Source organism: Ictalurus furcatus, chromosome 11 (assembly GCF_023375685.1).
Source record: "Ictalurus furcatus strain D&B chromosome 11, Billie_1.0, whole genome shotgun sequence".
NCBI classification, from domain to species: domain Eukaryota; kingdom Metazoa; phylum Chordata; class Actinopteri; order Siluriformes; family Ictaluridae; genus Ictalurus; species Ictalurus furcatus.
In genome coordinates, this window is record NC_071265.1 from 5,047,501 (window position 1) to 5,065,808 (window position 18,308).

General features: G+C 40.0%; 1 protein-coding gene across 3 annotated transcripts in view; it reads left to right on the plus strand.

Moving 5' to 3' along the window:
* Nucleotides 1-18,308, plus strand: part of LOC128614825 (protocadherin-9) — a 242,811-nt gene that overhangs the window by 105,570 nt on the left and 118,933 nt on the right. For all 3 annotated transcript variants that reach the window (XM_053636443.1, XM_053636444.1, XM_053636445.1), the window contains one exon: nucleotides 3,660-3,761. In XM_053636443.1, the coding sequence (XP_053492418.1) occupies nucleotides 3,660-3,761 (102 nt within the window). The remainder of the gene's footprint in view (nucleotides 1-3,659; nucleotides 3,762-18,308) is intronic.

The window sequence follows — 18,308 nt, forward strand, 5'->3', positions numbered from 1 at the left end:
CATTTTTCATTTTTAATTAATGTCTTTGTGTCAGGGGTTTTATTAGGGAACGTACTTGCAGTGTGTTGAGTGTGTGAGTGTGTGTGTGTCCTTGAATTGTTTAGTCTAAATTTCAACTTCACATTCAGATCAAAATGGAGGCTGAAAGAAATAAACGTCTTTTTATTTCGTTTATCTGAGGAACAAAGTTGTCTAGTGGCGTTAAATGTCGGATGTTGGATAAATGAGTAAGTACAAACAGTTTTTCTGTAGCGCTGTCAGGGGTTGCCAGCTACTTTGTTTCTCCACCTGTTTGTTTTCTTCCCCTTGTCTTTGGGGATTTTTAAGCATGGAGGGCTATCAGGATGGTTACAATGACCGGGGGGAAAAAAATAAGCTGTAGCTATGTGAATTAGTCACCTAGCAACAACACTTTGAAATAGAGTAACAATTTTCACTGCTGTTTAAAAAACAAACAAACAAACAAACAAACAAAAAACAGGATAAGCATTACTTAAAGCGCTGAAGATGAAAAACAGATCTCAGGTTAACATTTTCCGTGAAGGTCATATTTATAATGAAGTATGAACATGTATATCATGTTACAGTGCACTCATAAGGCACTATACACATTGTTATCGTTATTTAGGAACATGCATGAGACTTTACAGCAATCTTTGTCATTCGTTACAAATTGTTAAGATTATGTATTATAAGTAATGTTCATAACACTGATATAAAAGAAACCAAGCTCATCTTGGTATATCACATCATGAAATCTTTCTTTTTTTATTTTATTTTATTTTTTACAACTTTACAACTTATGAAAGAACTTATCAGAGTGCCTACGACTGAAAACAATGCTAACTAGAGCTGAATTTCTTTGGTTTTGGCATCATAATATGTCATGAACACTGTTTATAATGTGTGTAATGAAAATAGAAAGATAATCATACAATTAAACGTAACGCCTTACGAATGCATTATAACATGTTATGCATGTATTTGTAGTCCTTCATAAAACTGTTAGGAAGATTTTTATTTATCTAACGTGAAAAATGTGAACAACAAAAAAAAGATAGCAGGGATTTCTTTTTATGGGTTGCCAATCTATTTAAAAAAATCGGAAACACAATCATGCAAAAGGGTATTGCTGTGTTCATGTATTACTAAACATATTTTTAATGGCCAGGTTTCCATGTACCCTGGTTTCCTCCCCCAGTACAAAGACATGCTGAGGGGCATTTCCAAATGGTCAGTACTCTATGAGTGTCAGGGTGTCCCGCACCTTGTGCCCCAAGTTCCCTGGGATAGGCTCCAGGTTCCCTTTGACCCCGTGTTGGATAAGCAGTACAGAAAATAGATTGATGAATGGCTTTTTAATGGTCAAATCATCATTTGTGCCTCCTAAAAATCTGAATTGGAACTCTAACTAACTCTAATGGAACTCTAACTAACTCTAATGGAGTTAGTTCTAACTCTAGAACCATGCTTGATACTCTTGATAAGGAGAGCTTTATTAATCCAGCCAGAGAGAAGTCATTGTGCCAAATGAGTCATTTCTACAAGGGGTACAACATCATTTTCGCTCTTTCCTACACCCTGCGTAAGTGCACTACATACTGTATAAATACTCATACAGCCTATGTAGTGCACTACACGCTTAAAAATAAAGGATCTTATTAGAACAAAAAAGGCATTCTCAGCCTGATGTTATAGGGGAACACTTTTAAATTACATCTAGAACCCTTTATTTAGTAACCTATTTACTGGACGGGTGCTTTAAAGAACCCAGAAATGCTTCTTCACAGCTACACCGCAAGGAACCATGTTATCATAAGTTATCTAAAAAAACCCCTCTTAATTAGCGTGTTATGGAACCAAAGTAAGGTTCTTAAAAGTGCTGCCAGGAGAACCTTTTCCAGTCTTACTAAGAACCTTACAGGGTTCACTTTAACATGTTAACGGATGATACCCTGAAGAACCATACAGTACACTGCTCTGAAGAGAACATAAAGAACTTCTCTAATCTCCAAAGAACCATATAGGTCAACTAAAGAACCCAATACAATGCAAAATGGTTCAAGACAAGAAGATGGTGTGGTAAGGAACCATTGAAGAATCTTTATTTTAAGAGTGTATAGGACACCCTTTGGGTTTCAGCTTTAGTCTGGATATCCAGCTAATTAAATAGAATTTGAGGATGCCTACCCACACACATTTGCATATTACGATTGACTTCTCCCAGTGAAATGTATGGTGATGTACAGACAACAAGCTGCTTTCTAGTTCACTGCCTGTCTCATGACTGACTCAGAGAGAGAGAGAGAGAGAGAGAGAGAGAGAGAGAGAGAGAGAGAGTTACTCACTCACAATTACTACTGAAAACAAAAAACGTCACTTAAAATGTGAGGGTTTTTTTTTTTTTTTTTTTTTTTTTGTCATAAAAGAGTGACACCAAGCAGCGTAAATTAGCACCGGTTTAATTCCAGTCGCTATAGCGTTCTTGACAGTGTCCGTGCTTAAGGTCCCGGGTGTCGAATGTATGACAGGAAACGGGCTGTGTGACAGAACCCAATCAGCAGTGTGACATTTCAGCCGGGACTCAGAGCCACACTTGAGGACTGAAAAGCAATCAGTCCAGATTCAGCCGAGACCCCATTCACAGGCTACACACACACGCGCGCACACACACACACACCAGCGCTTGCTACAGAAACACACTGCCACCTGCTTACATGCTGGTTTGAATAAATTAAAGTAATATGAAATAAAAATCCATCTATTTTAAATCGGTCCGCTCTTTGATAAATATGCGAGCATGGGTGGAGAAGAAAAGGAGAGCATGTGCGACTGCCAGCCTTAGCACAACAATGACACACATAGTCTAATTTTTCTACCGAAATAATGCTAAAGACGTGTGAGAAAGTATGTATGAGAGAGAGAGAGAGAGAGAGAGAGAGAGAGAGAGATTATAAGCACCAAGGGTTTAGCTGGTGGTGAAGTTTTTCTGGTGTAACTGCACACAAAACTTTCACGTTTTCACACCTATTAGTCCAACTGCCAAGTCCAATTCATAGCAAAACTGATACTACTGGGTCATGTACTGTTTGGTTTGGTTTGGTTTGACTCTGCACATATTTAAATGGACCACAGACAAAAAAAAAAAAAAAATACGTTTGTTGAGGGCTGAAAATATACTCATAAACACTCTTTCATTTATTACAGACAGTGAGAGAAATATGTGAGCAGACCATTGCCATTTGCAAGGATTAATCATAAAAATTATTGAAACCTGAGCATGGAGAACACGGAGCTGGTGCTAAATAAATAATTCGGTTTTTTTTATATAACTATTTATGTTTTGATCGTATGACATTACAGCTCAGTTTGAACCTTGCAGTTCAGTTTAGCATCTCACATCTAAAAAAAACAAAACCCCTAAAAAACATGCAATCCAAAACGCAGGTCGTGTTTGATTCACTTCCTGCAGCTGAGTCGATTCAGAGTCGAATCATTTGTTTCTTTACACCAGACTGTGATTGTTGTGTTCTCATCTGCCTAAAGATCCACACTAAGTGAGAAAACGCACAAGGGTTTGAGTCAAACAGACTATGTTAAAGAACCCTTAAAGAGTTCTACACGTTTAAAGCTGTTTTGTTTTTTATTATTATTTATAGGGGACTCTAACACGTGCTCGGACTGAACTGAACCCTGATTATCTGGACCTGCGCTCTAGAACTGACCTGAACCCTGAATACTGGACCCCGTGCACACCACTGGTGAGTAACCAACCATATTTAAAATGCATCAGTTCTACGTGTCAAGTCAAACACGCAAGGCATATACACACATGTGAACCGAACGACCCTATGCTACATTTCCTGCTAGCATAATTTAATTAGCAGAGCTGGAGTTGTGAATTTCCTTCTTAGTATCTGTGTACGATTATCCTAGACTGCACTTTTCTGTATGAAAGGCTGGAATGTAGAGGGCAGAGTGTTAAACCAATCATATCAAGTGAAAAGAGTGAAATGAAAATGACCACACTCGTGACCTCCTCTTGGTCTTTTCATCCTACTGTACATTTCTATGTGAACATCGTTAACAACAACAACAAAAAAAGCTGAATTTAATTTGTCACAAGCTGCTCCGTGCACATGTACAGTATTGACACACATCACACCCACTCCTCGCTCTCTCAGTCACGATGGGCTCAGCTGTGTCGATTGGGCTCACTCGAGAACTTTTCACAGCTCTTTTTTGGAAACGAAAATGAAGACAGGAGGAGACTACATACTGAAATTGAAGGTTTTGGAACTCCGGAGGCATGAGTGACATTTTGAGCTCTTAATGAGTCCTTCGCAGTGCTGAATGCACTCATGAATCTTCAGCCAGTTTTCTGTGAAAAAAAAGATTAAATCCTAAAAAGTAACACAGCCAGACCCCTTTGGTTTGACATTTCTTTAAGTTTTGTCAAATATCACTTGTGTGTTGTGAGAGCAGTGCTCTATTAATACTTCTTTTACTTCCTACCCACTTTTCAGTGATGCCTTTATCCTGGAGTACTTAACATGCTGGTTCCATTCAAACTTTGTTTTGTTGACCCCCCCCCCCCCCTTTTTTAAAAATATAATCCACTGGTAGCAATGCTGCTTCACAGCTCCAGAGTCTCTGGTTCAATCCTGAGCACTGGTTGCTGCCTGTGTGGAATGTTCTCTGTATGTACGAGAGGGTTTCCTCCAGGTAATATGGTTTCCTCCACCACCAAACACATGATAGGAGGTGAGTTGGCGTATGTGTGGGTGCATGGTCCCTTGACATCCTGTTCAAGGTGTGGTCCTGGGATAAGCTCTGAACCCACTGCATCTGTAATCGAGTTAAAGCACTTATTGAAGATGAACAAATGAATGAATGAATGAATGCATGAATAACCTTTATATATATATATACAGTGAGGGAAAAAAGTATTTGATCCCCTGCTGATTTTGTACGTTTGCCCACTGACAAAGAAATGATCAGTCTATAATTTTAATGGTAGTTGTATTTGAACAGTGAGAGACAGAATAACAACAAAAAAATCCAGAAAAACGCATGTCAAAAATTTTATAAATTAATTTGCATTTTAATGAGGGAAAAAAGTATTTGACCCCCTCTCAATCAGAAAGATTTCTGGCTCCCAGGTGTCTTTTATACAGGTAACGAGCTGAGATTAGGAGCACACTCTTAAAAGGAGTGCTCCTAATATCAGTTTGTTACCTGTATAAAAGACACCTGTCCACAGAAGCAATCAATCAGTCATATTCCAAACTCTCTACCATGGCCAAGACCAAAGAGCTCTCCAAGGATGTCAGGGACAAGACTGTAGACCTACACAAGTCTGGAATGGGCTACAAGACCATTGCCAAGCATACTGGTGAGAAGGGGACAACAGTTGGTGCGATTATTCGCAAATGGAAGAAGCACAAAAGAACTGTCAATCTCCCTCGGCCTGGGGCTCCATGCAAGATCTCACCTCGTGGAGTTGCATTGATCATGAGAACAGTGAGGAATCAGCCCAGAACTACACGGGAGGATCTTGTCAATGATCTCAAGGCAGCTGGGACCATAGTCACCAAGAAAACAATTGGTAACACACTACGCCGTGAAGGACTGAAATCCTGCAGCGCGCGCAAGGTCCGCTGCTCAAGAAAACACATATACATGCCCGTCTGAAGTTTGCCAATGAACATCTGAATGATTCTGAGGACAACTGGGTGAAAGCGTTGAGGTCAGATGAGACCAAAATGGAGCTCTTTGGCATCAACTCAACTCGCCGTGTTTGGAGGAGGAGGAATGCTGCCTATGACCCCTGGAACACCATCCCCACCGTCAAACATGGAGGTGGAAACATTATGCTTTGGGGTTTTTTTCTGCTAAGGGGACAGGACAACTTCACCGCATCAAAGGGACGATGGACGGGGCCATGTACCGTCAAATCTTGGGTGAAAACCTCCTTCCCTCAGCCAGGGCATTGAAAATGGGTCGTGGATGGATATTCCAGCATGACAATGACCCAAAACACATGGCCAAGGCAACAAAGGAGTGGCTCGGGAAGAAGCACATTAAGGTCCTGGAGTGACCTAGGCAGTCTCCAGACCTTAATCCCATAGAAAATCTGTGGAGAGAGCTGAAGGTTCGAGTTGCCAAACGTCAGCCTCGAAACCTTAATGATTTGGAGAAGATCTGCAAAGACGAGTGGGACAAAATCCCTCCTGAGATGTGTGCAAACCTGGTGGCCAACTACAAGAAACGTCTGACCTCTGTGATTGCCAACAAGGGTTTTTAAACCAAGTACTAAGTCATGTTTTGCAGAGGGGTCAAATACTTATTTCCCTCATTAAAATGCAAATCAATTTATAACATTTTTGATGTGCGTTTTTCTGGATTTTTTTGTTGTTATTCTGTCTCTCACTGTTCAAATAAATCTACCATTAAAGTTATAGACTGATCATTTCTTTGTCAGTGGGTAAACATACAAAATCAGCAGGGGATCAAATACTTTTTTCCCTCACTGTATATATATATATATATATATATATATATATATATATATATATATATATATATATATTGAAACATCAAACAGGTTTAGATCCAAGTGTGAAACATTTCCTTTGAAGTACCTTGACAGAATGTTGGGAAATTTTGAATTCCAGCTGCCAGATGATGATGTCATAATGAGCATTACAGATGGGCATTAAACACACACACACACACACACACACACACACACACACACATATACTGTATATACAATGTATATGTAATGTATTTGCACCATCCTGATTTCTTCTGTTTTTGTGTAGATCTCATAATAAATAGCTTTAGATCTTCAAACGAAATACAACATGAAACAAAGGCAACCTGAGTAAACACACAATACAGTTTTTTTTATTATTATTATTATTATTATTATTATTATTATTTTATTGAAGCAAAAAACGGTTATCCAACACCTATTAGCCCATGTGAAAAACTAATTGCCCTGTAAAACTTAAAATCTGGTTGTGCCACCTTTACCAACAATAACTGCCACCAAATGCTTCCAATAACTGGAGATCAGTCTTTCACAGCACTGTGATGGAATTTTGGCCCACTCGTCTTTGCAGAACTGCTTTAGTTCAGCAACACTGGAGGGTTTTCAAGCATGAACTGCCCATTTAATTTCCTGCCACAGCATCTCAATCAGTTCAAGTCAGGACTTTGACTAGGCCACTCAAGTCATTCAGAGGTGGACTTACTCCTATGCTTTGGATCAATGTCTTGCTGCATAATCCAGTTGCGCTTGAGTTTCATCTAATGGACCGAAGACCGGACATTCTCCTTTAGGATTTTCTGGTAGAGAGCAGACTTCATGTTAAACTCAATTATTGCAAGTTACCCAGGCGCTGAAGCAGCAAAGCATCCCCACACCATCACACTACCACCACCATGTTTGACCGTAGGTACAATGTTCTTTTTGTGGAATTCAGTGTTTAGTTTACACCAGACGTAACGGGACCCCTGTCTTCCAAACAGTTCCACTTTCTACTCATCAGTCCACAGAACATTCTCCCAAAAGGTTTGAGGATCATCAAGGTGTGTTTTGGAAAAATTCAGACAAGTTTTAATGTTCTTCTGGGTTAGCAGTGGTTTTCACCTCGCCACTCTTCCATGGATGCCATTTTTGCCCAGTGTCTTTCTGATAGTGGAGTCATGAACAGTGACCTTTATTGAAGCAAGAGAGGCCTGTAGTTTGTTTGATGTTGTCCTGGGCTCTTTTGTGACTTCCTGGATGAGTCGTTGTTGTGCTCTTGGAGGAATTTTGGAAGGTCGGCCACTTCTGGGAAGGTTCACTACTATGCCAAGTTTTTCTATTTGGAGATAATGGCTCTCACTGTGGTTCTTTGGAGTCCCAGAGCCTTTGAAATCACTTTGTAACCCTTCCCAGACTGATGTATTTCAATCACCTTCTTCTTCATAATTTTTGGAATATCTTTCAATTTTGGCATAGTGTGTTACTGGGTAAGACCTTTTAACCAACTTTTGAAAAAGTTCTATTTAAGTGTTGATTTGATTGAACAGGGTTTGCAGTAATCAGGCCTGGTTGTGTCTAGTCCAGCTGAACCCCATTAATACATACATACATACATACATACATACATATATATGTGTGCACCCCACAGGACCTGCTGTTTTGGAGATGCTCTGACCCAGTCCTATAGCCATCACAATTTGGCCCTTGCCAAAGTCACTCAGATCCCTACACTTGCCCATTTTTCCTGCTTCCAACACATCATTTTCAAGAACTGACTGTTCACTTGCTGATATATAATAATATACCCCACCCCTTTGCAGGTGCCATTGTAATGAAATAATCAATGTTATTCACTTCACCTGTCAGTGGTTCTAATGTTATGGCGGATCGGTGCGGTGTGTATATTCCTACAACATTACAGCAGCTTCTTTATTTTTTTTTTCAGCACAGAATTTCCATCAGGAAGTGCACATCTAATTAAGAAAAATAAAAATGGTGTAATTGAGATTTTAACACCCGTAATGACTCTCTAATGTAATTTGGCAGATACGGCTCAGTCCTAGCAGGACACACTGTGCCAGAACAATCACATCAGTCAGCAGTTTTAGCACTGCAGGTGTCTGGAGGAGTTTTTGGAAAGGTAGCACTCCACAAATTACTAATAACTGAAGTTATTTTAATCCAAAAAAAAAAAATAATAATAATTATAATAATTCTCCCTGAAACACTACAAATCTCGTTTAATTCACAACCACGAGGTACTTTTAAAATGTCAAACTTAATAGCTGAACATACGTTAATTTAACTTATGTTGTTCACGCAGAATAATGGGGGAAAGGCAAACAGAAAAACAAACACACACACACAATGAAAGAGAACACAGCTGTCCATATCAGCTGTTTTTGGGTTACTTAATCAAGTACTAAAATCCTTTTGGCAGATCTGATCAGCCTGTGAGGGGAAATAAGCATAATATGTGTTTTCCTCTGTTATTACAGTAAGCATGGAATAATAGGCATGCTGTAATAGGAAAATAATCAAAGACTGGGTTATATGATATTGCCTGATGTGAAGCAGAATTACTTTTACCTCTTATAGCGAAGCACTATGGCAATGATTACTATTTTTTTTACTAAAAACAGCACAGCATACATTTTAATCCACTTATAGTCACATCTAATATCGTGGACGTCCGCTAATCAAGTTAGTTCCTGTTATAGCAGCGATAACCAGTCGCTCCCTCAGCAGCATATCTTTTTTTCTTTCTTTATTGAAGTTAATAGAAAAAGAGAAAAGAAAAAGAAGAAGAAAAAAAAAGAAACACAGCTTGACATGTTGCTGAGAAACCACTACATGCAAACTCCTCGGTCCTGAAAACTTTCCTGTGGTGGGAAAATATAAGTTTCTATGTCCATGTTGTGTCTACTGTCTTGTCTTGTGTTGTCTTGTCTTGTCTATTGTTGTGTCTCATCTCACTGTCTGTTACATCCTACACCCACCAGTCACCCATACAAAACTTTAAATACGACGTATTTAAACACGGGGGTGTGGGGTGGGCATGGGCAAGAAACAAACAAACAAACAAACAGACAAATAAATAAACAATTACACTGGAGACTCCTTCCAAAATGTTAAATAAACATCTCTCTACATGTTTTTTTTTTTTGTGTGTGTGTGTGTGGTTTTTTTTTGTGTGTGTGGCATGTCCATCATGCAAGTCTTAGTAAACTAATTAGTTTAAATAATCAACACTTTCCAATCCACTGGATCCTAGAATTCAACACATCTGTTGTATCCATCCATCTTCTGTACCGGTTATCCTACCCTCTGTCGGAGGGGAGCCTGGAGACTCCGGGAACTCGGGGCAGAAGGTGGAGGAAACCCTGGATCGGGTGAAAACCCATCACAGGGTACAATCACACATACATTCGCACACTAGAGACAATTTGGAAATGCTAATCAGCCCCAATGTACAGTATGTTGGACTGGTCGAAGAAACCGGAGTACCTGGAAGAAACGCCCAAAGCACTGGGAGAGCATGCAAACTCTGCAAAACCACGGTGGAGGCGGGGTTCGAACCCCCGACTCCGGAGGTGCAGGGCAATTCTATTCAGCATTACAATGTGTGAGTTTTATAGACATTCATTGGTTATGGTTTCAACTGTATTTAAATGATCTTCAGAGCATCTTCGCCTTATTATACAGTGGTTCCTGCCATCATCAAACTACCAAGTGGATGGTCTGACTTAATGAAAAAAAAATAGTGTTAACACAAGCACATGAGTCCTGTAGATTTCATAATACTGCAAACACTCTCATCCATATTCTTTATTATCTTGGTTTTAATCTGTTGTTTGTAACTGCAATGGATCATCCAGTATCACCTACAATGGATCATGAAACAATGGCTAGTCCTGGTGTGGTATGAATATACTGGTGATGTTAGCTAGAACATCATTAGAACAACATTAAAAGAAAACAGTGAAGCAGTGGAAATGTCTGCTGTGGGTGCTAGTTTTTTTTTTTTGTTGTTTTTTTTTTTTGACCTGTAGGCATGAAAGAGAAATTCGTTGTCTCAGAATATCGCAATACAATACACGCTATTCGGCAGCAGCACAGAGAGCATGAAGTTTGCTAGTGGGAACCTGACTGCCCTCGAAGCTCGCTTACCTAATAGTCCGAAAAGATAAGTTAATCAGAACGGAGTGTTATGGCGCATGTGTCAAGCAAAACGCCCACAGCCTTGTTTCAGTTGGACCATGTGAACTTGGAAAAATATAATAAAGAAACGACCTGCAATAGACTACTGCTCAGCATATTCACACTGTCCGGAATTCAAAGTAGATCCGTACCTTAGGCATCTGTAGGTAATGACCTTAAACCGGCCTCATATATGAAATATAATCAAATCTAAATCAACGCCTGTGTGCTGTGCTCGATGTAAGTCACACTCGCGGCTAAAAATGATTCAAAAGCGCTTCATGTGTTGTGTTGTCACTGGTGTAAACAAATTCATTTTGGAAAGATGAGTCAATGTACAAAATACAATCACGATTGTTTTACTGATCGGTCAATCCTGTATCCAGGATTTTGTGATCACGGAAATGAACGCAAAATCAACCAAACTCCGTAATATTCGGAGGTGCTTGCAATTTTGCAAAATCACCGCAGATTTTTCGCCAATTTGGGCCAAGACGCGGCATGTGACGTCATCACAACACGCATTCAGCGAAAGCCATGTTCGATTCACACGTCTTGAACATCCATCCATCCATCCATCCATTTTCTATACCGCTTTATCCTTTTCAGGGTCACGGGGAAACCTGGAGCCTATCCCAGGGAGCATCGGGCACAAGGCGGGGTACACCCTGGACAGGGTGCCAATCCATCGCAGGGCACAATCACACACACATTCACACACCCATTCATACACTACGGACACGTTGGACACGCCAATCAGCCTACCATGCATGTCTTTGGACTGGGGGAGGAAACCGGAGTACCCGGAGGAAACCCCCACAGCACGGGGAGAACATGCAAACTCGTCTTGAACATGAGTAAAGCTAAAAAGTCTCATTTACCAACAGACATCACTGTGAAACAATTTTTTTTGCGACCGCAGTTATGCCGTGTTTTTACGCAAACACACAAAAAAAAACCTTTGCAGTCAAATCAAGCATTGTTGACCACAACAATCACAAAAAAAAAAAAAACCTAAAAAAAAGTGCAGTGAAGTGGTGATGATATTTAGCCTAATCCTTAAAGGCACAATCTACCATCAAACAATCTTTCCATTGTAATAACATAGTCATGAAATACATTTATGACAGTGAAAATGATTAAAATAACATGTTAATAGCAGGGAAAGTTACACCTTGTGTTATAAATCCTGATCCACTTTTCTTATTCTACAATATATTGATATTGCAGTGTCCTTATTTGATTTGTTGTCCTTACAAAATACATGCATTAAAATCGAACATATTATCCGTGTCAGTATCGTCTCGTATCGACCTCATGGCTTTAGTACATCATCTCATGCCTACAATCCTGTCCTCTTCCTTCATACTCCCAATAAAGTTTACGGTTATGAACCAGAGATGAAAACCACTTTTGGAATAGAGTTCTGTTTTCATTCCCCTCAGCCTTTTACATTCGAGTGAACTGGCGTTTATATATCAACATTTATTTAGGTTCGCTCTGACCGCTGCTTTAGATCTGCTTATGAGCTCAGAATGAACACACACACACACACATATATATATACACACACACACACACACACACACACACACACACACACACACACTGATAAGCAGCTCCCTGTTGGTCCTGACAGATTTAGCTGTGTTCGATCGTGTGTGTTTGAGAATATTTTTGTGCTTGTTTCCTCTCTGATCCTTTTCTGTTGAATTCTGTGAATACAGAGCAACTGGGATCAATATGCACAACACACACACACACACACACACACACACACACACACTCTCTCTCTTTATCGCTCTCTCTCTCTCTCTCTCTCTCTCTCTCTCTCTACTGCGGACTGTGCCAGAATGCTACCACCTTTCTGACTGTGTATGTGTGTGTGTGTGTGGTGTATATGTGTGCCACCCACAGAGTCTGCAGTGTGTGTGGGTGTGAGAAAAAAAGATGAGTAAATGGAAGCAGAGTGACAAAGAAACCAGGGGACGGAGCAAAGATGAAGAGAGAGAGAAAAAAGAAAAGTGCTGCAACAGTAGATTTGTGTGTGTGTGTGTGTGTGTGTGTGTGTGTGTGTGTGTGTGTGTGTGTGTGTGTGTGTGTATGCACACTGACCTGAACATGAAAATCACGATGCCTATCAGAGATGATGAGAGCTGCCACTTAACAAAATGAACTAGGACACCCACATACACACACACACACACACACACACACACACACACACACACACACAAAACATATATGCTGTATTTAAAATATATATTGTTTAAATATGGTATCCCTGAATGGAAAATGTAAAAACGTTCAAATTTCTGCTGTCTTTCTTTCTTTGTTTATTTATTTCTTTGTTTTTTTATTGTGTGTAACATAAGAAAAAAATAATGAGGACAACAAATATTAGACTCAGAACTGATGTAACATGCTCGGTTAACACGTTTTGTTTGTTTTCTTCACTCACAGAGAGTAGGAAGTATGAAAAAAATGTAATCAGATGCCCCAAGTGGTCAAAGGTGGAATAACATGCTAAGAATTAGCCAATTGATATACAAGGCAGACAAAAAAAGTGTCAGTTTGACCCAGGAACACACTTTTTAACTGTTTATTTACTTATTTACATATATGCTTTCATCTGAGGTTTCATTTTAACAAACATGGCTGTTGGTTTAAAACACACAATTAAATAGTCGATCTTAAACAATTAGCTGCGGACAGCAGTTGGCTTTGTGGTTAGCACAACTGCCTCACACCTCCAGGGTTGGGAGCTCCATTCCCTTGTGCCCCGAGTCCCCTCGGATAGCCTCCAGGCCCCCTGTGACCCAGGGTATATCTCTACCAGCTCCCTAGTTCAGTAGTCAGGGCACCGATCGGCGAGTCGGCCATTTTAAGGGCTGTCTCAATCGCAGAATCCTTCCAGTGCTCTTAAACGTTTGCTCCCTGAAAAATCCCACAGTGCACCAAAAAAAAAAAAAAAAAAATACACGGAGCATCGATGCTCACTATGTTCCCTTACTGGAAATGATGTCATGTTTTCTGAAGCCTCTCAGCTCCAAAAAAAATGGGGGACAAACTTTCAGCCAACTTCATCTAAAAAATACAAGTAGCTTTTCATCGTTGTAGCTCTCAAATGATCACTTACATTAGAGATTTTTAACATTATTTAACATTCAGTATATACTTTTTCTTTCAGTCTAACGACTTTTAAGCGTTTAATGATTATTATTTTTTTTAAATCCACTAGCTAATACATTTATTTGACTTATAAAATGTAATTATTTTAAAGTTTTTTATGCTTGGTGAACTCAGGTGCGTAGTCATGTAGCTAGAAATTGAGTTATCACTGTCCCAATGTGTAGTGTGCCAGGGTCCTTACCAGTGCCCGAACTCATGTACACGATATATTGATTCACTTCCTACTGAACTAGGGAGCTGGTTGAGACATAAGCATGTAGGATAAGCAGTACAGAAAATGGATCGATGGATGGATGGATGGATGGATGTAAATAATCAGCTAGGTTGCTAGAGAATTTGGCTAAATAGCTACTGGAGAGGTAATACTCACAGTACAAGTATGCGTACGAGTTCGGAGATGGTGATCACGATGTGGTCTGTGTTCAAGAGGTTTTGGTCGGCAAAAAATGGATGCTGTCAGGAAACTCATTTTGTTTTTCTTTCTTTCTTTCTTTTTTTTGTCTGCACCACTCAGTTCCAGAGGCATGAAATAAATAAATAAATAAACAAACAAATAAATATGCCGTCTGCTCGTCCATCCGGGATTCTTGTTAGTGCGATATCTCAAGAACGAGTGCTTGAACGTTCATATGATTTATATGGAATTATCATTTTAACCCCACAGATGAACTGATTAGATTTTCGAATGGATCCAGACAAGGTCAAGGACTCAGCAAGGTCAAATGTCTGAAATAGTTTCTCTTCAATAGTTTTCTTCATGTTTGAAGTGTATAAATATATATATATATATATATATATAAAAGAAAGATTAGACTTTCATGTCGAATTTGCGTTTTCGTCAGTGGCAAGGCGTTTATTTAATCTTACTAAAAGAAAATGAAGAACTGAACAGTTACTATGCACAATTACCACTTAAATCTTATTGTCTGCTCTAGACGTCACATTCATATTGGTGACTTTGTTATAGAAGAACCACACCGCAACTATGATATTTCTGTCAGGATTTGAAGGCAAACATCAGGATGGTACTCCTGGCTAGTTCAACTAATATAGATATAAAAAAAAAGAAAAAGAAAAAAAGAGCGAGAAGTCAGAGTTTTGTGTTGGAAACAATCATCTTTAGAATCATTCCACTGTTTTATTTTCCTCAAAAAAAAAAGTCTAAAACAGGTCATTTTGACCCGACCGGAACAGAAGGCCGAGAAGAAGAGGCTGAGACTGCGTTCAGGAACATGACCCACATCCGTTAACACACTGTATTGCTCTTTTTAGTGTCCTCTGGAGTATCAGGACTAATATTTGTCATCGCCGTCTGTTTTAATAAGAGTCGAGTCGCTCTCTCTCCATCTCTTCTGTTGCTGTGGGATCTGCAGGATTTGATTGAAAAGGTGTGAGATTTGCTTTCATACCCCCTCAGGATCGGAGGAAAGATATGGTGATAGACAAACGTGATACACACTTCTCAGTGAAAAGGTTTCACACCTCGAGCTGTTATGGGAGACGAGAAAACTTATTAAATCTGACTGAAACTTTTACGCACTTGCTGTATTTTACATAATTAAATAATCTGTATAATAAGTAGATTTTTTTTTTTCTCTGTATACATTTCCTTAGCCTTTGTTAAGGAAGAGCATTAATGGACAAGTTTCTAACAATATCTTTTCTTTATGTTGCTAGCTTGGAATGCATCGCTCCAGTGACCACATGTGATCACGTGTCGTTCAGAAGCAAGTACTATTGGCTGCTGTTAGTGGTTTCTGGTGTTTTGTTCATTGCTTAACCTAGAACTTCATGTCCAAAACCATCATTTTCAGTATATAAATATGTAAAATGGGTCATTTGGACCTGGGTAGTACTGAAGAGTTAATCTCAGCTGCTTTTACCGAGCGCAGTGATTAGCATGGCCTGATTAGCGAGAGCGAAGTTCCTCGTTCCTATTAGCAGCTGTACACTGCAGCAGCTGCTTAAACTCCCACAGAGAGTCCAGACCTTATTTCCACAAATAAGATATTAAACACCTGCACGAGTCCGAGTTCTCCCTTAAAACAATATACGTTAGAAAAGTTCCTCAGTTGTCTGGGTTGCTTGTAATGCAAGAATTACATCTGGTACTGTGAGGACTGTAATCATGTACCTATAATCAGGTACACACTATTATGAGAAAATAATCTACACCAAATCACCTAACTGTGAGTTAGCGGTCGCATAGAATAAAGCTAGGAAAAGCACCTGCTTTCTTCTCTACTGTTGTCCATCCATCCATTTTCTGTATGGCTTATAGTAGACAGGGTCACAGGAAGCCTGGAGCCTATCGCAGGGGACTCGGGGAACAAGGCAGGGGACAGCCTGAACGGGGTGCCAACGGATCACAGGGCACAATCGCACACACAATCGTACACCCATTCTCACACTACGGACAATTTATAGATGCCGATCAGCCTACAAGCATGTCTTCGGACTGGGGGAGGAAACCAGAGTACCAGGAGGAAACCCCCGAAGCACGGGGAGAACATGCACGCACACAGGGCGGAGGCAGGAATCAAACCCCCAACCCCAGAGGTGCGATGTGTCCATTTAATTCCAAAGAAGGGAAAATAAAAAAATCATTTTGGTTCATAATCTAAATCCAAAATTAGATGCTAATGATGTTCATTTCCAACAAAAATGCTGACCAATGAGAAGGAGGTAAGCAGTAAGTAATATAAATAATCTGATGAACTGTGAGGTTAGACAATTATCTCGTGATGAAAATTTAATATCGGTGCACCCCTAGTGGACAGCAGATCATCATGTCCTGGAGAGCCTTAGATAGTGGTTTCATCTCTCTCTTGCTCTTTCTCTCTCTTTCTCTCTCTCTCTCAGTATTTACCAGAGTTTTCATTGTGATGCTATTGTGGTAGATAGATAGTGTATGAATTATGCATTGCTGTGAGAGATGGATTGGAGGAAATGGATCCGTTTTCTAAGTAAAGGCTAGAGCTTCTCCCGGGACGGCACGCTGTAAGGATACATTACAGCTCGGCCTAAGATTGAGAGACGGTGAATGGCTATAAAAACTGCAGCTTGCGGGACAAGCATTAGCATAAATACAGGAAATACGGTGATAAACTGGACCATGATTCAATATTAATATCAGTGTTTACAAGTGGAACAGATTGCACTTGCATATCAGCTACTTATATTCGCTGATGCTGTTGTTTTTCATCCAAAAGTCTGACTTGGCAACCGAGAACTGTTTAACAGTTATCATTAACTGTATAAGTGGTACAGTTTGTGTTGAGCTATTTTTAGGGAAGAAGGAGAAGAGAAAAGTAAACGAGACACCCAACAAATAGGAAGAAAGAAATTAGGAAGTACTTGGAATAAGAAAACAAGCAAACAGGTTCATGCTTCATCATACTTCTTAAAGAATTATTCAGTGTAGAAACCCATCCATCCATCTTCTATACCACTTTATCCTTTTCAGGGTCACAGGGAACCTGGAGCCTATCCCAGGGAGCATCAGGCACAAGGCGGGTACACCCTGGACAGGGTGCCAGTCCATCGCAGGGCACACAATCACACACATTCACAAACCCATTCATACACTACGGACACTTTCACAATCAGCCTACCATGCATGTCTTTGGGCTGGGGGAGGAAACCGGAGTACCCGGAGTAAACCCCCACAGCACGGGGAGAACATGCAAAGTCCGCACACACAGAGCCACAGGAATCGAACCCCAACCCTGGCGGTGTTAGGTGAACGTGCTAACCACTAAGCCACCGTGCACCTTAGTGTAGAAACCATTCAAAGATTTTTTGTGCCCTCGGTGTTCCTGGGATAGGCTTCGGATTCATCTCGACCCTAACCAAGATAAAGCATATAAGGAATATGAATGATATTTCAAACCCATTTAGATAGGAAGATGACATAAATGATGTGGACTGTACAGTACATTAAGATCTCATCGTAGCATTGAACAGGTTGCAACTACCATGCTAATATGAAGTTGTACATCATTATATTTTAAACCAGTGGTCACCAACCCTGTTCCTGGAGATGTTCCTTCATGAAGACTTAAGCTCCAACCATAATCATAGTCGCGTGACCATCTAATCAATGCCTTAAGATGTTCTTGATCAACTAAAACAGCTGTGTTAGATTTTGGTTGGAGATGAAACGTACATGAAGATACAGCAGCTCTCACTCATCAGGGTTGGTGGCCATTGTTTTAAACCATGGCAAACTTTTCTCCAGTAGGTCATGGCCTGTAAAAAGGTATGTACAGTATCTGAAACTGGAACCAAAATCAACCTTAGTTACTTTGGTGAAAATGTGCCTGAAGTTCCCTGGTTCCTAAAACCACGCCTGTAGTCGAAATGCACGTGTAGATCC